The 21,538-nt window shown below is 38.3% G+C and overlaps 1 protein-coding gene and 1 long non-coding RNA gene across 6 annotated transcripts in view; one reads left to right on the plus strand and one right to left on the minus strand.

The window, feature by feature from the left end:
- LOC127496210 (NACHT, LRR and PYD domains-containing protein 12-like) overlaps positions 1-21,538 on the minus strand; it is a 206,778-nt gene that overhangs the window by 144,047 nt on the left and 41,193 nt on the right. For 4 of the 5 annotated variants that reach the window (XM_051863936.1, XM_051863937.1, XM_051863938.1 and 1 more), the window contains exon 9: positions 4,426-4,596. In XM_051863936.1, coding sequence (XP_051719896.1) covers positions 4,426-4,596 — 171 coding nt within the window. The remainder of the gene's footprint in view (positions 1-4,425; positions 4,597-21,538) is intronic. The other variant, XM_051863934.1, reaches the window with a different exon arrangement.
- The window catches only part of LOC127496213 (uncharacterized), a 163,319-nt gene that overhangs the window by 135,533 nt on the left and 6,248 nt on the right, over positions 1-21,538 (plus strand). The gene's annotated exons all lie outside the window — the stretch shown is intronic.

Consider the following 21,538-nt stretch of genomic DNA (forward strand, 5'->3'; position numbering starts at 1 on the left):
TGCTGTAGCTTGCATGTGCTCCAGTTTGTTGCGTTTAAGGAGGTTTTCTTTGACTACTTTATGAATTAGTGATGTCCGGTTCGCGAACGAATCGTTGTTTTGAACAGGTCAAACCAGTTCACCAAATCGGACTGAATCGTTCGAAACAGTTCTCAAGCACTAATCCACAAATTACTAAAGTTACTCACTTTTTGATGTGCCTGACACTCCCTCTGACTCAAAATAAACCAACATCCCGGAGTTATTCAGTTACTCCAACAGCACACGGACTTTACCTGCTGTAAAGAGAGAACTGATGATGAGCACGAGCAGCAGAGCAGCTGATATGAGTGCGCATGCGCGGCGTACACGAACGAACGTACACAGCCTGTCACCGTTCTCGTTCTCGAGTCAAGAATCGGTTGCAACGATTTTCGGATCATCAGTACACAACCGAGAACCGCTTCTTTCGGACATGTCCGATTTGAGAACCGATGAGCTGATGATACTGCGCATGCGTGTAACTTCTCAAGAGAACGAAAAGCACGTTAGTCAAGTTTTGTTGAACATCGGAAATTGTGATAATATAAAACATACTGGAAATATGTTTATGACTTAATTCAAAACACAAAAAGTTTATTGTGCTTTTCCAAATACACCATAACAGATTAATAGCATACAATATACAATATATACAATATATACTGTAGGGCAGGCTACATACAAGAAACTACATGCAACATGAACATAAATATTTTGTACACAGATCAAACTATCTAATGTTCAGAAATAGTTCTACAAATTTCTTTTTCTATATTAATGTTGTTTAAAAAGCATTACAGTAAAAGTTGTGCAGTTGTGCTTTCATGTTATTTTTTTAAAGATTGGAAACAATTAATTGTTTGTAAAACTATCAAACTAAACATTTATTTGTTTCATAAATAATCCATGGACAGTTTATTTAATTTCTAAACAAGGTGATATAAAGATAAAAAAAATTGACGTAATCAAACTACAGCGAGAGCAAACAAGCGACTCCTTTTGAATCGCTCTTGTGGTTCTCGAATCTCAATCTCGTTCTTGAGTAGAATTGGTTGCAGCGGTTTTCGGATCACCAGTACACAACCAAGAACCGCTTCTTTCGGACATGTCCGATTTGAGAACCGATGAGCTGATGATACTGCGCATGCGTGATTCAGCGTGTGATCTGAAGCTACAGAACCGTAATGACTGTCATAGCACCGGTTAACTAGGACAACTGATGCTATGAGAGGACTTGAATGAGGGGCCAATCTGGCGAAACGTAAGTTTATTTAATTACAAATAAATCGTAATGGATTATGTATAGTAGTGGATTATGGTTTCTGCGCTGATTAAGACTAATTTATTCACTTTATAACTGTAAAACTTCTTCATTTGCACATCACTGCCTGTATATGTGTTTGGATGCTTTATATGCAAAACTAAATTGTAAGAAATGTTTCAGATTATAATGATGCTTTAGTTGACTGATGTTATGATTACTGACTTTATATATTTGAATGTGTTAAGTGTTTTTTCATCCCGGCCCGTGATAGACGACGCCATTACATCATCCGAATGATGTCATTACATCGGAGCGTAAAAAGAACTGGTGAACTGTTTTTTTCAACCGATTTATTGAAACGAACTGTCCGAAAGAACCGGTTCATGGAAAAGAACCGATCTTCCCATCACTATTGTGAATTGACGCCCCCAGGGCATGGTTGCCACCTTGTGGAAACTAATCACTGCCAAAAAAATTAAACACGCAGGTACAAAGTATGTGCGCGTAAAGTACACACATACTCTTCTGATGACGAAATTTTCATCACTGTATGCTGACCCTCGCATACGCGTAAAAAGTGAAGTATACTTTGGGCTTTAGACTGAGGTCTGAAATGTCACAAAGAACAAAACTGTTTGTTGCTGCCACTTGGTTTGAGTTTGAAGCTCACTCTACACAAGAGCTTACCAAAATTTTTACAACATCAAAACCAACCACACTAGATTCCATACCCACTAAACTACTTAAAGAACTGCTCCCTGTAGCAGAAGAGCCTATTCTCAATATCATAAACACCTCCTTATCTCTAGGTCACATAAGTGATTAAGTCTCTATCACCAGCTCTGATACTGATAGGCCATCTTTTCCTGATGCACTCACTGCATGTATTAGGATATGAAACACTGGATGTCCCTGAACTTTTTTTTAATCATTTTGTGTCTAGACTATTGTAATGCCCTATTTATTGGCCTGTCCAAAAAACACATTTCAAGATTACTGTATGTTCAGATTTCAGCAGTAAGGGTTTGCATTCTGTTGCCATCATTCCTTTTCTACATGATCTCCATTGGCTACCTGTGGCATCATGTATCCATTTTAAGATATTGCTTCTAACATTTAAGGCATTACATGGTCTTGCCCCTCCCTATTTGTCTGACTTACTCCACCCTTACTGCCCTGCTCAGTCACTTTAGTCATCCGAACTTGGCTTTTGTCCATTCCTAGATTTCGGTTGTCCACTGTTGGTGGAAGGTCATTCTGCGTTTCTGCTCCTAAACTAACTCACTACCTCTTGTACTCCATAGCATTTCATCTGTTTGAAATGTGTTTCCGATAATGTGGCTTCATGTTGTCTCGTTTTTGGTTTTCTCCCCAGATGTATTTGAAATTTACTATTTAAAGCAACCTTGAGCTATGGAAAGGCAAAATATTAATAAAACTTCTTCTCTAAGTAAGAAACCACAACTAGACCCTAGTGAATTAGCAAAATACTCACCCATCTCAAATCTTCTGTTTACGTCTAAAATATTAGATAGGTAGTGTCTCAATTATGCTACCTTTTGCAGAAGAATGGTATATATGTAGAATTTCAGTCAGGTTTCAGGCCCCATCATAGCACAGAGACTGCACTTGTTAGAATTACAAATTACTTGCATCCAGGATCTAACAAAGGCTGCATTTCACTGCTAGATTTACTTGATCTTAGTGCCGCATTCAACACCATAGATCGTGACATAGTCTTAGATAAATTACAAAATTGCATTGATATTTAGGGAAAGGCATTTAAGTGCCCCTATCATGCTTTTTCTAATATTACCCTTCATGTAGTGTTTTTATAGATGCTTGTGAATGTAAAAGGTTGGCAAAGTTTCAAAGATCAAAGTACAGATAAATGGAGTTATTGTCTCCCAAATGAAATAACTGGCTGCCTCAAGCTCAAATTGATATGATAAAATGGATGCCATCGTTACTGTTTAAGTGCTGAGGAAGCATCAGGAGCTGAAATTCAGATATGGTAATGGGTAAATGCACTGCAAGAGACAGACCAATCACAACATATATGGATATTACTTTAATACATTAATATCTGGCTGATAGCAGAATATTTCCTAAATTGTAACATTGAAACATTTTCTGTAAAGCTGCTTTGAAGCAATATGTATTGTGAAAAGTGGTATACAATTAAACATTAAATGAATTTATATTTAAGTATAACAAATGTTGTACTTACATGTATGTAGTTGATATAATATAATAATAATAATAATAATAATAATAATATTTCCTTACATTTATATAGCACTTTTCTGGGTACTCAAAGCGCTTTACATACGGAAGGGGGAGTCTCCTCAACCACCAAAAACGAGCAGCATCCACCTGGATGATGCGACAGCAGCCATATGTTGCGCCAGAACGCCCACCACACACCAGTTTATTGGTGGAAAAAAGACAGAGTGATGAAGCCAATCAGTGTATGGGGATGATTAGGAGGCCATGATGGACAGAGGCCAATGGGCAAATTTGGCCAGGATGCCGGGGTTACACCCCTACTCTGTTCGAAAGACATCCTGGGATTTTTAATGACCACAGAGAGTCAGGACTTCGGTTGAACGTCTCATCCGAAGGACGGTGCTTTTTGACAGTATAGTGTCCCCATCACTATACTGGGGTGTTAGGACCCACTGTTGGCCTCACTAACACCTCTTCCAGCAGCAACCTAGTTTTCCCAGGAGGTCTCCCATCCAGGTACTAACCAGGCTCAGCCCTGCTTAGCTTCAGTGGGCAACAGTCTTGGGCTACAGGGTGATATGGCTGCTGCTGATATTGATAGTGATGTGTGTTTACACAATTAAAACAATATTATAAATGGAGTGTGAATGTGATGAACAGTAAGAATGAATCCAGCATTACTCAGTTCAGACTGTTCAGCTTGAGTCTGTTTAAAATCAAAACTGAAATGTCTCGATGTGTCTGTATTTTAGTGTGACTCTCAGTCCTGCAGTATCATGTGACTGAGGAGCAGCTCATGTGTTCAATCATTTACAGCTCAATCAGCTGAACTCACAGCAGCAGAAAGGGGCTGAACACTTCAAATATACTTTACATTGTGTTTCAAGTGTGAGAGTCAAATATGATCTTACCACAGTTTCTCCAGTTTACAGTGAGGATCCTTCAGTACAGCAGAAAGAAGAGTCACTGAATCTCCTAGTTTATTCACAGACAGATCCAGTTCTCTCAGGTGTGAGGGGTTTGATCTCAGAGCTGAAGTCAGAGCAGCACAACCTTCATCTGTGAGACCACAATCCTTCAACCTGTAAGAAATAATGACACTCTTCACTCTCTCAGTTTAGATCAGATCAGATCAGATCAGATCAGGGGCTGTATTTATAAAGCCACTCAGGAGTAAAATGTTAGTCTTAAGTATGTCAAAATTCTAAGAATGATGTAATTTTACTCTTATTCCTAGACTTAATAAAAAGTGTGATTCATAAAGGTTCTTAAGTGTTATGACTAGGTCTCAGCTCCTAAAATATTTAAGTGCGCTGGAGAGGTATCTTAACCTAGATAGGAGTAAAAAGATGGCAGCAGAGAGGAGGAGACCACACACACTAATGAAGATACAATGTATTGGAGTTATATGATGACAGGGAGTTGATAAAACGCTACAAGGCAAATAAAACTGCTAATGAAATGATTTATGGCACCTACAACTCCCTTGCACTCCAGTGTATGACGTGGAGAACTGTCCCATTCGAGATTCTATTGTTCTCTCTCATTGAATGTTAGCACCTACGCCACTATGAGACTTAATCTTCAGTATTCTTTTATCATTATTCTTTTGTTTTTATTCAGCCATTATTAGCCTTTATTCCGGCATTACATTGCTTGGCCATCCACATCACTTTCATCTCAGATTCGTTAATCAACCTATTACCTGAAGTATTTATGGGGTAAAAAGCATATTCTTGGGACCTTATGTGAATTCTTTTTTTGGCAACTGGAAAAATGCAGCAGTGCACCAGTAATGGCTTGGGGCCCATCAGTCTGAAGTAAGCAGGGTCTTAAATAGCACTACCGTGGCACTGACCACACCAAACATACAGTAGTGGACAAAAGTGATGTGCAGAGGTTTTTTTGGTTTTGTTTTGTTTTTCAATGACCATACAAATTCACTTAAACCATCAAAATATGAGGAAAATATTTTAGATTTTTTAAATATTTTAAAAGATCAAAATACTAAATTTAGTAAAAGTATTTATCTGACAAAATTATTTGGCAAAAAAGGAAAAAGTCTTGGGTTACGACTGTAGCCCTGGTTCCCTGAGAACAGACACTGACACTGTGTCCTGAGATGCTTTGGGAAAGCCTCAGTGTGACTGGTATCTGAAGCAACTGTCAAATCACTGCAATCGTATTGGCCATCGACAGCCTATGACGTACTATTAGTGCGACCAAGAAGTATATAAGGAGTATCCACTTATTGTCTGAAGGGACTGTGCAGGCAGCCCAAAGGCATGGCAAAGAGATGCGGCGTCTCGTTCCCTGTTCTCAGGGAACTGGGGCTACTGTCGTAACCCAAGACATTCCCTTTTGAAAGGGAATTCGCACTGCATCCTGAGACACTCTGGGGAATGAAATACCCACGCCGCCATGCTGAGGGAGTGCATGCCAAGAAATGGCTGTGACTAAGCACAAATAAAACAACAGAAATGCCAAAACCACTCACCCCTTCTGGTCACACACTAGGCTGTCAGTGACAGTACTCACGATGACCACTGCCCAAGCTATCACGCCTCAATGAGAGAGTACCCTCGCACTTGACAGAAGGACTTGTCAAAGGCCGCTCAAAGGCTTGGAACCAGCATCTTCACTGGGAAGGGGTTCCTTTAAGGGAGCATGGCCAAGGGGCTGAAAAGAGCCCTGGCCAGTCATTTTTTAGGGGGACACTGTGTCAACCCCTAGAGCCACCAGGGAGGCTGACCTGGTCCAACCTGTAGCTTGGTCCAGCCAATAACCTGTCTTGTTTCCTAAACAGAGTCTCTTACATGTTTACCTCAAGAGAGACAACCAAATGAGAGGGACTGCAGAAGAGGCAGTAACCAGCTCACACCAGACAAAGAGATGAGAATCCTGGGGAGCATGGCCAATACGATTGCAGGAGGCCTCTATGTAGGGCCTGCTACTCCAGAATAACACGGGCATGGGCTCAGGGCTAATGCTCGAGCTCTAAGGGAGCGTACTCAAAAACTGTCCAGAATAGGAGAAATACTTAGTCAGCTCAACCTGAGCATCATTGGTGTTGGACACAAGAGGAGCGAAGAACTCTTAGAGGACCCTGAACAAGGGGAGTTAAATATCGGCATGACCTGAGACAAAGCTAAGAGTGGAGGCCTGAACATAAAAATGACTCTTGCTCCAAGACATGTTGCTGTCTGAGCTAAGCTCTGGAGGAGTTTAGGCCTCCACGGGACACAGTTCCACAGAGGAGGCCTTGAACACTCAGCCCTGTGACTTGATGACTTTCAATCAAGGAGCTTTCAGGGGGATCCTGCTCGAAGGCCACAAGCCAGATAAAACTACTTAACCAGAGCTCTAGAGAGCGGAGGCTTCAGCACTAGCACATTTGACTCTCTAAATGAGAGGAAGCCTAACAACACTCAAGGGACAACCACAGGGGAGGCTTTCTGAATTAGCCTGCAAAGACTGGCTATTTGTCTGTGCCTAACACCACTAGGGAACTGTAACTCAGCATGTCAGTTTTTACTCTAGTAACAAGAGGAGCCCAGCTCAACCTAGGCAGATTGAGGAGGCCACAGGACACGCGTCAAACAAATGAACCAATGAGGTTCATTCTCGTGTTACGCAGCATGTTTGAGCTTCCGGAAGAGGCTTGTTCTCGCCCTCATGTCATTCCAAACCCGTAAGACTTTTCATCTTCAAAATGAAGTCTCAAACACAGGATGGTTTCTCTCTGGGAGTCAACTGCACCTCTAATACATATTTGTGCAATTTGCTTCACAGGACCCACATGCTTTCCACTACATTCAATTTATTAACTGTTGCGATCAAACACAAATTGTGTCATGTTTGGTCTCATCTGACAGCTTATAAACTGAATAGAAATATGGTAAACTCAGAGATATTCAAGTATCCACTGAGGAGAAAACGTATTCACTTTTTCCCTCTCTAGATAACCACCCATTAACCTGGTCTTTTGGTTTCCTGTCAGTTGGTTTTGGTGTTTGTATTCTACTCATTCTTAGCAAATCTTTGCTCAGGGTATAAGGAGGAAATGTAACTGACAATCTGGGAGAAAGGCTTTTACTCTGCCTCTTCTGCACAGCAGTGTATTAACTGTTACAGCTAAGTTTTCCTATACAGTATGTTGTTTCATTCTACTGTCTGTATATTTAAACATGTAATTTAATAAATAACTTTGCCTGCCTTAAAGGCTTTAAGAATCTTTCCTGTTTTTACTGATAATGTTAAAAGCTAAAGTGATTGTAACTTACATAATATAAACATTTAAGTTTAATTCTGTGTTTTTATATCAGTTAAGAGAGAATAAAAGGTTAAATAATAACAACAACTTTAATGGAGTCAGATCAGAGTCAGATAATTAAATGAATCATGCACATCATCCTTCAACTGCTTTTTGTTCTGATCATTGATTCAAAATAGCAGCGCAAGCGTCCAGTCTTATGGATCAGAGATTTAAGTCAGAATAAAGAGACTGAAATGTTGATACTCACGCAAAAGCGTGCATTTTAGTGTAATTCTCACACTGTGTCCTTACCAGATGGAACGTGTTTTTGCTTTAGCCAGCTCAGGTACTGATTGTGTTTTTCATAATATTAAAATAGATTAATTTGAGTTTGAATATAATTTGGCGTGACTTTAACAGCCATGATAAAATAAAATAAACATAAGGAAACAAGAATGTTAAAAGTGTGAAAACTATATAAATAAACAAAGGTATTCCATGACATTTGAACCTGTCCTGGATGACCCCCAGCCCTGCACATTTTGTATGTCTCCCTATTTCTGACACACCCATTTCAGGTTTTGCTGTCTCTACTAATGAACACATGAGTTGAATCAGGTGTAATAGATGAGGGAGACATACAAAATGTGCAGGGCTGGGGGTCCTCCTGGACAGGTTTGGGAACCACTGGAACAATGTTAGCCCACCCACATGCACTTCTGATCGGCTGCGATTAATTTTGTCATGACATGTAGATGTCACATCTGGTGTGAGCAGACTGTCTTTCGCTAGAAACTTATTGCAGTGTCAGTCCTGCAGTATCATGTGACTGAGGAGCAGCTCATGTGTTCAATCATTTACAGCTCAATCAGCTGAACTCACAGCAGCAGAAAGAGGCTGAACATTTCAAATATACTTTACATTGTGATTCATGTGTGAGAGTCAAATATGATCTTACCACAGTTTCTCCAGTTTACAGTGAGGATCCTCCAGTAAAGCACAGAGAAGCATTACATTAGAACTTCCTATTTTATTCTCAGACAGATTCAGTTCTCTCAGGTGTGAGGGGTTTGATCTCAGAGCTAAAGCCAGAGCAGCACAAACTTCATCTGTGACTCCACAATCATTCAACCTGTAGAAAGATGAAAACCATACTTGTCAAACACTATGAACTGAAAAAAGCAATCTGACAACTTCCTGCAATATACACTAACTTGCAACTCCAATGTAATTCATTCATAGTACAAACTACATTCACGTGTAGAGATCGACCGATATGGGTTTTTCTATAACCGATGCCGATGTTTAGAGGTCAGGGTCAGCCGATGGCCGATATGTGCTGCCAATTTTTAGGGCCGATATCTTGAAGTTTTCCCCTTCATTTGCATGCTAAAATGTCACACTAATAATAAGTGGATGCACAACATTTCTAAACTTAACATCATTTATTGAACACTGACTTGATTTACATAAAAGTTTTAGAGCATTTATCAAGCTGAATTTTTCAAGTTTGTTGGAACATAAATGTAAACTTAAATATACATTTAAATAAAATAAATACAACTTTATAAATAAAAATCAATTAAAAACTTTGTCATGTTGCACAGCCTTGTATGCAAGGACAGTGCTAAACTCTTAGTGATTTCTGACATTCTTGACGGTTAACGTTAGACAGGTTTAATGAGGGTAATAACTGTGCGACATATATATATATATATATAGTCATTGGTCGGAACACATCACTTTATTAGGCTGATGTCCATTTTTATTCGCATTACACAGTTGATGGAAACACACGCAGATGCGCATATTCTTGAGCTGAATTTTCATTAATGCAAAGTTGGATGGAAACCCGGCTATTATCTGCATCAAACCATGCTTCCGAACAAATGTCATACACTTCTGCACAGTGGCGTAGCACAAATCCGCGGGGCCCCCCCGCGAGCCGAAAGTCCGAGGCCACCCGAAGGAAGGTTCAACCAAGAAGGGGAGCCAATGGATATCACACAAGAAGCAACGTGCAAACTTTGCGGAAAAGTTATGCCGGTAAAAGCTTAACCTCGGTCAGTATTCAAAGTGAAAGTAAAAGTGACGGAGCTGCCTGACGCTGCATTAACGGAGCAATTTCTCTCAGAGACGAATTTCAACATAATGCGCTGATAACGGTATATAACCGTCTTAATTTATTCCATTATTTCCTTTGTGGCCCGTACATATAGTGAAAAAAATGAGAAGAACAGTATTTCGTGTTAAACAGCATTTTTTTTTTTAAAGTAGCCTAAAGCTGTTCTTAATTTTCATTTATGACTGCAGTGTTAGGAAATATTATAGACTGTTAATAATTTTAATTATAGGTCTAATTCATTGTATAATAGACCTAAAAAATGTTTAAAACATTTTCAAAGAGGAGCTGATAGCCTAATCTTTTATTATCCTCACAGCACCTCAGTTATGCGGTGATGCGCTGCGAAATTATTGCGGGGCAAATTTATTATAATATTAATTTAATAATAAAAGTAGCTTACCTAATAGTAATAATAATAGACTAGAAGAATGTAACAGGCTTACATTAATTGGAAATGCCAAATCCTCTTAATATTGACAATATTTGTCGGAGTAACGTAGCCCTCAATCACGCTGCAGTGTTTGTCAGAGCTGCCCCAAGCACAGAGTGAAATTCTCTGACTCCGATACAGGAAAAATAAAACAGAACTTATAATATTGGGGCTAATATGTTAGCAAGCAAGCTGCTGGTAGTTTTGGACTACAGTCCTTAAAGATAACTACAAGTAAGCGAACCTTCAACCAGCTGTAGCATTATGCCAGTTCCCGACGGTTCTGTGCTATCCGTTGTTTCTTTCACTAAGTGAAGCAACACTTCATAGTGTACTAGTAATATATAGTAAATATATGGCTATAGGACTTTGAAATATCAGAATTTAAGCCTTAGGCTACCTTTATCTCCCAGGACTGTTGTTAAATCTTCCAAAAGTTTCAATTCACATGCGGCAGCAGCACATTCCACCGCACCAATAACACAGGGCTGCCCGCGGACGTGCCTGGCTTTAAATCGGCGCTACTAAACACGGATATCGGCCGATGCCGATATATTAAAAAAAGACAAATATCGGCCCGATATATCGGTCGACCTCTATTCACGTGTACTCCTTAATTTCACATTCTTATCCAAGTTTCATGGTGAAATTCACAAAAACAAAAATCAAACAAACAAAAAACATTAAGGTTGAATTGAATCAATATTTATGCAATTCAATTTTAAATTTAATCTTGTTTAAAACTAATCTGCATTTTGGACCCCCCTATCATTATACCTGTCCGTAAAAAGGCACAAGTCCCAGAATATAAAAAATATATAATTATAACTTTAAGTTACTTCTTTATGTGAAAGAAAAATTAATAGCTGGTAAACCAGATTATTATATATATGCAGCTTCTCTAACTTTGATTTTCTTACTTACTGGACTGATCTAGATTCTTGAATCACAGGCAGCATCTTATGAAGAACTTTCATACTTTCAGCTTTGTTTCTTTTTAAAAAATTATCCAGATGAAACTCATCCAGCTTCTTCTCTGATGTCAACAACACAAAGACTACAGCTGACCACTGAGATGAAGAGAGTTTGGCTTCCTTTATTCTTCCAGATTTCAGATACTGTTGTATTTCCTCCACTAGTGAATGATCACCCAGTTCATTCAGACAGTGGAACAGATTGATGGATTTCTCTGGAGAGTCAATGGTCCTGATCTTCATCTTGATGTACTCAACTGTCTCCTCATTGCTGTCAGATCTGCTTGTCTGTTTCATTAGTCCTTGTAGGAGAATCCGATGAGACTCCAATGACAGACCCAGAAGAAACCGCAGGAAAAGATCCAGATGTCCATTTTTACTCTGTAGAGCCTCATTCACAGCTCTCTGATGCAGCTCAGATAAAGTAGATGTTAAAAACATTGAGAGGTCAGAGAACACAATAGAGAGAAACTGTAAGCTGTAGTTTGTGAAGGAGAGGTGCACATATAGAGCCGCTAGATGTTCCTGAACACTCAGATGAACAAAGCAGAAGACTTTCCCCTGATACCAGCCACACTCCTCTCTGAAGATCTGAGTGCACAATCCTGAGTACACTGATGCTTCTGTCACATCAATGCCACACTCTCTCAGGTCTTCCTCATAGAAGATCACATTGCCTTTCATGAGCTGCCGAAAAGCCACTTTCCCCAGTTTGAGGATCATGTCTTCATCTCTCACGTTCTTCTCATAGTCCTTCTCATGTTTGATGTTGGTCTGAAGGATCAGGAAGTGTGTGTACATTTGAGTGAGAGTCTTGGGAATCTCTCCACTCTCTGCTTCACTCATCATCTTCTCTAGAACAGCGGCTGAGATCCAGCAGAACACTGGGATGTGGCACATGATGTAGAGGCTCCTTGATGACTTCAGGTGTGAGATGATTGTATTGGCCAGACTCTGATCACTGATTCTCTTCCTGAAGTATTCCTCCTTCTGTGAATCATTGAAGCCTCGTACCTCTGTCACTCGATGGACACACTCAGAGGGGACGAGATCAGCTGCTGCTGGTCTGGAGGTGATCCAGATGAGAGCAGAGGGAAGCAGATTCCCTGTAATGAGGTTCGTCAGCAGCACGTCCACTGAGGCTGATTCACTTACATCACACAACCTCACATCGCTCTGAAAATCCAGAGACAGACGACACTCGTCCAGACCATCAAAGATGAACAACACTTTATATTTGTCACTGGATATTTCCATTTCTTTTGTTTCAGGGAAAAAGACATGAAGAAGATCTGAAAGACGGAGTGTTTTGTCCTTCATCAAATTGATCTCTCTGAAAGGAAGTGGAAATATGAGCTGGACGTCCTGATTCTCTTTCCCTTCAGCCCAGTCCAGGATGAACTTCTGCACAGAGACTGTTTTTCCAATGCCAGCGACTCCCTTTGTCAGCACAGTTCTGATGGGTTTGTCTTGTCCAGGTAAAGGTCTAAAGATGTCATTGCATTGGATCGGTGTGTCCTCTGTTTCTGCTCTCCTGGATTGTGTCTCAATGTAGAGCTCTGTATAGATCTCATTCAGGAGTGTTGGGTTTCCCTGCTGTGTTGTTCCCTCATACAGACACTCAAACTTCTTCATCAGATTTGATCTAAACCTGTTGAGGACTTCATGGCTGTAAAATTAGAATACCACATTATTACATGTGTAAAAGAATAAAATGTCTTCTTTTCTGTATTATGCAGGTGATGATACACTGCAACAAAATCAACAATAAAAACCCTACAATTTGTTAATGAACTTATTAACATTGCACTTTCTAAAGGTTACAACTGTAATAAAAAACAAACAAAAAAATATTTTACTTTGTGGTCATTATCTGCTTGCTGTTTATAACAGAATAATTTAAATTTAATCTAAAAAAAAATGTTATACTTGAAATTTAGTGGTTGATCCATAGACCTGTCACTCCTCACAGACACACAGCTGGTCTCTGGTTCTGATCTCTTCTGGTCAACTGAACTATAACAAAGAGAGATTAGAGTAAATCATTTGAATTGCTGCATTCATTTATCATTAAAAACACTTATGATCTTTACATTTACAATGTTGATACAAAAACCATAAACTGCACACCAAGTGCTTTCTTATACGTGTCTCTCTGCCTAATATTTAATATGAAAACAACAATATGATAAATATAGGCTACCTTATATAAAACAACATAATATAAATAAATTAATCATGTCTTTGATACAATATCTGTAGCCTACCGAACTAAGCAATTTCATGTCTCTCTGCCTAATTCTATTATGAATACTATAATGACTTGAATGCCTCATATAAAAAAAATATAAATATTACACACATCTGAGCTCTGGCTCTGATCTCTTCTCCTGAAATGTAACTGTAACATAACAAATTTAATCCTTTATGAAGATAATCATTTTAATATAAGGTCCTAAAAGTATATTGTTCATCAAAAAGTCCTTTTTGATGAGCTTTTATGGTTTATTGTTTTTAATAAACTTTTCACTTTTAATTTAAAAAACATACACACACATAAAATGTTTCCCTGGAGGCTTTATCTTCGATCTTTTAAATGTGATTTAATAGAATGTTTATTTAAAGTATCTGCATCCTGCAGAAAAATCTCTGCATGTGTCATCCATGATGAATCTGAACAGTTGAAACAGAATCTGGTCTCCAACTCTGGATGGAAATGACAGCCAAACAATAATTCAGCTAAACGGATACCAAGAGTCTGAAAACAGGATCATGAGACGTGGCATTCACTCAAACACACAATGTTAGTTGTATATTATTAACACAAAGGGGGAAAAAAACAGTGAAACCCCGTTAATTTGAATTAAAATATCAAATACATTTCACATTAAACCACAATAAACCCAAAGTAATGCACTCTACCCAGCTGGGATTTTAGTTTGTTCGCTGGCGCGCTATGTTGGAGCTCGTTGTAATTTGACAGCACACTGAGTACTCACAGATCCAGAGAAAACGCGATTCCAGGAAATCGTTAAGACCGCAAACCAGGAAGCACAAAGGAAAGAACAGCCACAAACTGGATACATCCAGCGACGATGATCAACATGTCCAGACGAACTCCTCCATCCACGAACGAATCCCGATTTGCCTCAGCAACACAGCACTGTTTCACTTTTTCAGTTCAATCGGCTTTTCAAAAGCAAAGTTAAATCCCTTTCTGAACTCAATCTTTTGGATATTCAGTTCTTACAGTCTCTTAACTTTTAAAATCGTTAAGCTCAGTCTTTTTTTTTTTGTTACTAATCCTCACTTAACTCTCTACCGACGACATCAGGCTGTATTTTTTTTTTTTCTCCGCCCCTTGAACTCGAGGGGTCACCATGAGAGCACCTCATTGGTTAAACAGATTTCCAATAAAATAAAAATACGTTTTCTGTCATTTTCCCCTAAATTTCAACCGCATTAAAACTTTGTACGCTAACAAGATATGAATTACTTTGCAAATAACTTCACCCTCAAAAGAAAAAAGATGATGAAAAAAAATAATGGTTGCGATCCTAAATGTGAATCCACATTCCAATATTTAAATACTCATGATCACAAAAGCAAATAACTTTTATAACACTTTTTTTTTCTTTTCAATAAAAACTCCCATAAAGATTTTTTATAAAAATAATACCTTAACTTTAGAAGGGCTCTACAGAAGTATTTACGTCCTTCAGAGAAAACATTAACACGGAAGTCACCTGTAAAGCGTCTCGAGACCTGAACACTCACCTTGATCAACATGCAGATTAAAAACTTCCTCCACCTTTTCTTTCAAGTAGCTACAGGTAAAATCATGGCTTAGTATTTATAAAGGTTACTATAAACATTTGATTCTCCATATAGAATCGATTCTGGCTGTTTAAACGGAGAAACATGAACTCTGAACATTTACTTTTACTTGTGAAGTGCTCAATCTCAAGCCTGATAAACACGTTTTGTTAATGATTACAGTAGCAGGGCAAACTTCAAGTGCAGTAAAGTTATTTTATAGGTCCAGCATTAGCTTATTATGCGTGAAAACTCCACACACAGTGCAAAAACAATAGCGATGTCCAATCATCAAATGACTTGTAAGTTTTAACATACAAAATAGCTGCAAGAGGCCTTTACTGGGATTCAAGCACCAAAGGCTCATGTAGACGATACGGTGATATAAAGATGTTACTAATCAAATATAACACGGGTTATTAAGTGTCTCTTTATGGAAATATTAGCAGGCTATTAAAAGAGACAATGTTGTCTCTTCATTTTAATTGGACAGCAAAGCAATATATTCAGTCATGTTGTTCAGTATTATTGGGGTGTAAGAAAAGGTAGGCCAAACATGATCTTTAAGTATTTTGGAGATCAGAGATTTCTGTTCAAACCAAACAATTTTTTGAAACTATAGACCTAAAGAATTTCTATGCATTTTTTATATACTTTTTTTTTTTTTTTTTTGTGACATTTGGACTTTGTACGCACAGCTACATATATCTTGTGTGCTCAAAGTCAGGTGTTTGTTGAGATATGATAAGGATCTAAACGTCTTGCCACACTGATCACAGCTGAATGGTTTTCATTACAGCGCAGATGATTATTTATTCTGTCTTCAAAACTCTTTCCACACTGAGGGCAGGTGAAGGTCTTCTGTGACTTTAGTGTTTCAGGTCTCACACTCAAACTCATGATCTTGAACAACTTTTTAAAATTTTACTTTATCTTGAATGATAACAGGAAATAAAATGTTTATGATTTTTTTTTTCTCCACATGAGGGCACGTGTAAGGCTTCTTTCGGAGTGCTGTGGGGCTTAATGCAGCATTTCTGTCATTTACTCACTCACTTTCTCTCTTCCTTCAATGTGATAAATGTATGTTTTTGAACCCCCATTATGAAACAGATTAAAGATTTGTCTTTATTTAGCTCATCTTTTTGTGTTCATTTGTTTTTAGTTTGGTAGTTTAGTTTTAACTTCACATCAATCATTATTTATCAGACTAAAATAAAATTTTAAAATTGGCAGTGCATTTATTGATTATTTATGTATTTCTTTGTTCACATCTTAACAATGAGGTTTTTCAATTAAAGAAAGTTGTAGAATAAACGCAATAATAAAAATACATAAATGTCCGAAATATAATGCAATAATTCTGTTCTGCTGCTCCCCAAAATTAAAGAAAAACATCAAATCTTGTTATTTCATAGAAACTGTATTTGAACAATAAAGTAAAAACAACTTCATTTGAACAATGGAGTGAATACACAACTTTTTCAAACAATAAATTAAAAACATGCATTCTTATGCATCAAATGACTCGCTGCTGTAAAGCTCTTCCCACACTCAAAACACATGTGATCCCGCACAACATCATGTAGTTTTTGGTGCTGTTTCAGAGAGTCTGGTCGTGAAAAACTCTTTTCAAACAAAGGGCACTTATGGAGCCTCTCGTCCGTATGCACCGTCAGGTGGCTTTTAAGAATTGATGACGATGTAAATTTCTTACCACACTGATCACAATTATATGTTTTTTCTCCAGAGTGATGATGCATAACAGAGACCTGAAGCTCTTCCCACACTGATGGCATGTGTGCGGCTTCTCTCCAGTGTGAATCCTCATGTGTTTGTCCAGGTGGACTTTCTCTTTGAATCCATATAAATGTGAACGGTCTTTCTTCAGAGTGACTTTTCAGGCGCTTTTTGAGATGTTCACTTGTGATGAAGGTATTGCCACACTCCACACAAGCAGGAGTTTTCACAGAAGGTTCTTTCTGGTGCTTTCTGCAATTGGCCAGCTGTGAAAAATGCTTTCCACACACCGGACACAAGTACAGCCTCTCAACTGCGTGAACTGTCAGGTGTTTGAAATATGATGAAGATCTAAACTTCTTGCCACACTGATCACAACTGAATGGTTTTTCATGACACCGCTGATGACGACTGAGATGAATTTTTTGTGAAAAACTCTTTCCACACTGAAGACATACGTGAGGTTTCTCTAGAAATACGTATCCTTATGTGTCTGTTAACATTGTGTTCCAAAACGTTTTCATATATAAATTACGGCATATAATTAGTTTTCGGCATACAATTGTAAAGCAGAACAGTTTAAAATCATTGGATAATAAAGATAAATATAGATAGTAAAGAAAAACAAAAGTACGAAGTGTAAACAGGTCAGAATGTTCTGCAGGAACATGTTACTGTCATTTATTTTTCCTGTAAATATAAGAGACTCTTTAAAATCCCATAACCGGTATCTACTGTTCTTATATATAAAAAAAAAAAATCTGGCTGTTCAACAATGAATATTTATTAAAATGCATATTTAGTCTAAGTTATTATGCTCAGTCCAGTGGCGTAACTTTGTTTTAAAAAGTGGGTGGGACAGGAATGTTTTGTGGTGGGGTGGTGTATTGTTAGTCTCAGCCTCAGATGGCACGTCCATGGACCGTTGGCTGAATGTCTGATGCATATGGCACACTTAACTGGAAACACTTCAGGATTTTCGAAGTCGTCATCTGGTTGGTTGAATTCTGCAGGATGTCCAGGAGACGTGTGTGTCGCGTTCTTTAACGGTCCGCCTGGAAATAAATGCCGTGACGCCAACCCCCCTCGTAGAAGAAGAACGCCGTCATGTTTACAACTGTGACGATGAGCGCTTACCAAGATCAACTAAATGCTAGATTTTCAAAAGTATGTGATGTTCGCGGCTCCATTGTTGCAGTAAACTTGCACAACTTTCTTAAAGGGTTAGTTCACCCAAAAATGAAAATAATGTCGGTACACCAGTAATGTCGTTCATCTTCGGAACACAAATTAAGATCTTTTTGATGAAATCCAATGGCTCAGTGAGGCCTCCGTTGCCAGCAATGTCACTGAACCTCTCAAGATCCATAAAGGTACTCAAAACATATTTAAAACAGTTCATGTAACTACAGCGTTTCTACCTTAATATTATAAAGCGATGAGAATACTTTTTGTGCGCCAAAAAAAACAAAATAACTTTTCAACAATATCTAGTGATGGCTGATTTCAAAACACTGCTTCGGAGCTTTAAGAATCTTTTGTTTTGAATAAGTGATTCGGATCACGTATCAAACTGCTGAAATCACGTGACATTGGCGCTCCGAACCACTGATTCGATTCATAAAGCTCCGAAGCAGTGTTTTGAAATCGGCCATCAGTAGATATTGTTGAAAAGTCGCTATTTAGTTTTTTTGCGCAAAAAAGTATTCTCGTTTCTTTATAATATTAAGGTTGAACCACTGTACTCACATAAACTGTTTTAACCCTCTGGAGTCTGAGGCTGTTTTGGGGCCCTGGAGAAGTTTTGACATGCCCTGACATCTGTGCTTTTTTCAGTTGTTCATAAACATATTAATGGCAAAAGTGTCATTACACTGTATTCAGCACGAACTTGGCTACCATAATATGTAAACAACATGTACGTACATGTTTGTATTTCTGAAGGAATAACGTTTATGCGTGGTTATTGAAAAAACAAAAAACTTAAGTCACTGAAATAAGGCCAAAAAAAAAATAATAATTAAATCTGTGTTCACAAGTCTTCTGGGTATTGGAGGTTGCAGAATATAATTTTTGCTTCAAAATGATGTAAAAATTATCCTGCCTACTCTTTCATATAAAACAATAGAGAGATTTAAATTTTCTAAGACACTTTTTGTCAAGAAACACAGTATGCGTGGAGGCGTGAATCTTCATGAATAATGCTGTGATTCACATCTGAGAAGACAAAAGATCCACATAATGAGCTAATGACCTGCATAATAATGAGCTCTTTCAGTCAGGTAGGCTATACGAAAAAACCCTCTGTGATCATGTCTCAAGCTCATCATGGTGTATATCAAACATACAGAAAAAACACCAATCCTTTGAAATATTATTACAATTTAAAATAATGGTATTCTATTATATACTTTAAAATATAATGTATTTCTGTGATGTAAAGCGTCTGAACAGTCATGTTACCTCTATGACATTTCATATAGGCTTTTAGCTTAAAAGCATGCACATTTGGAGAAATATTGATGGATTCTCATATGTTTATGTCAATTTTCTATACAGAGGAGTAATATTTATTCAATATTTATTGTCATCACTATGAGCACTGGATACTGTGTTTTCAATTCATACTTGCAGCCGGAGGGCGCTCTGTGCACCTTTAGTCCACAAATTACTCTAAAGAAGAACAGGCCATGTGACATTCCAGGAATTAACAGAGGCTTCCAGAGATCGCTAACCATGGCTATAACATGCAGATAAACACTTTTGAAGACAATAAATACACGGTTGCAACGATGTATACATGTATTGCCTCAGAATTTGCGTCTGAATAGCGCTAGCTCCGTGGGCGTGGCCGCATTAGCGGATAATGAGCTGAATCACGGGCGTCTGACATGGCTCTGTTTTCATACAGATTACATAAACAGAGAATATTTGTTTTCGATTTGACTTATACGATTTAAAACCTGACATTCCAATGTTTCTTTAGACATAAGTCTAATTTTTTGTGATTAGTATTCACTAAGTTACAGTTCATTTTCTGAGAACTATCAGATTGGACTTCGTTCAGAGGGAGACGACAGATCACGCATCATGTTAGTTTTCTTTATTTTGCAAAAAGCACAACATTTTGTTTTCACTCTGAGTGTACACAAATAAAAGCAGATATTCTATAGTTTCAATTGATATATTACTTATGTCTCTATGACAAAAAATGACGGAGTATTTTAAGTCTGTTTTGCTGCAATGTGAAAAAAATCCTGCAAAACGCGCCGGCGCGTTTCCCGACTCCAGAGTGTTAAATAAGTTTTGAATACCTTTCTGGATCTTGAGAGGTTCAGTGACATTGCTGGCAATGGAGGCCTCACTGAGCCATCGGATTTCATCAGAAATATCATAATTTGTGTTCCGAAGATGAACGAAGGTCTTGCGGGTGTGGAACGACATGAGGGTGAGTAATAAATGACATGACTTTCATTTTTGGGTGAACTAACCCTTTAAATGAGTCATTTATTAGATGCCCGCCGGTCTGTTAATAGGCTTGTTCGAGATGCATTGGCGCTGCGCAGACCGATCGCCGTATGACATTAAAGTACCGCGAGAGTGATTCAATAGCATAAGAAGTCATAGCATAAGCGCCGATGCATCTCGAACAAGCCTATTGTAGGGACATTGGCTTTACATTTTACGCCCCTAAACATGACGTGGAACAAAATGAACTGTGATTGGTTGCATTACATGTCAGTCAAACGTCCTCTCGGGCGGTCCTTGGCCAAAGAAAGCTGCGATAGACTCCAGACCTTCTACCGTCAGTTTGAAGGTCTGGCTACGCGAGACGGTAACACTTTAGAATACTGATCCTTCATTAATGAATAACTATACAGGAACAAATGAGTAATACATTATTAACACTTGTCATTGTGTGGGCTTGTGGTAATTTGGGCCTTGGGATGTTTCCGCAAGTCTCCATTTCCTGATAAGGCTGTGGATTTACGCATTACGGTCAAAAGGTGTTGCTTAGCCATCTGGTCTTAAAGTTTGTGGGACAACGGAGGGTCTCCTTTATTGATCAGCTCTGTTAATACAAACCCTGGTTTGAGATTAAGTAGGCATGGGAGAGCAGTCTCCCTCTGCAGTTTAGGACTATGGTTCATTTTTATGACTCACTAATGGTTTGCTGTGATCTTTGGAATGTGGTGTTGTGTTCATTTGGTGGGCTTCATTCATGGATAATCCTACAACAGCCAGAGATATGAGTGAGAAACTGCTAATAGATTAATAACAGCAAATGGTCAACAACTTTCTCTTAATCACTTACACACAGAGACACTGTAAGAGATGAAAATATTCATAGATCATATTCACATCACAGAATTAAACTGTTATTAAACACAGTTTAATGTACAGAGACTAAAGTGGATCTGAATTATTATCTTATAAACTCCAGTTACACACATATGAGAATGTTACTGAACTCAGGTCAATTTAAAGGCTTTAGATAAAAATATACTCACAATAGTGTAATGTCTCCAGTTTATAATGTGGATCATCTTTCATATCAGAGAGTAACTTCCCTCCTGATCGTCCTAGTTTATTCTCAGCCAGATTCAGATATCTCAGGTGTGAGGGGTTTGATCTCAGAGCTGAAGCCAGAGCAGCACAATCTTCATCTGTGACTCCACAATCA

The sequence above is a fragment of the Ctenopharyngodon idella genome, chromosome 15 (assembly GCF_019924925.1).
Source record: "Ctenopharyngodon idella isolate HZGC_01 chromosome 15, HZGC01, whole genome shotgun sequence".
NCBI classification, from domain to species: domain Eukaryota; kingdom Metazoa; phylum Chordata; class Actinopteri; order Cypriniformes; family Xenocyprididae; genus Ctenopharyngodon; species Ctenopharyngodon idella.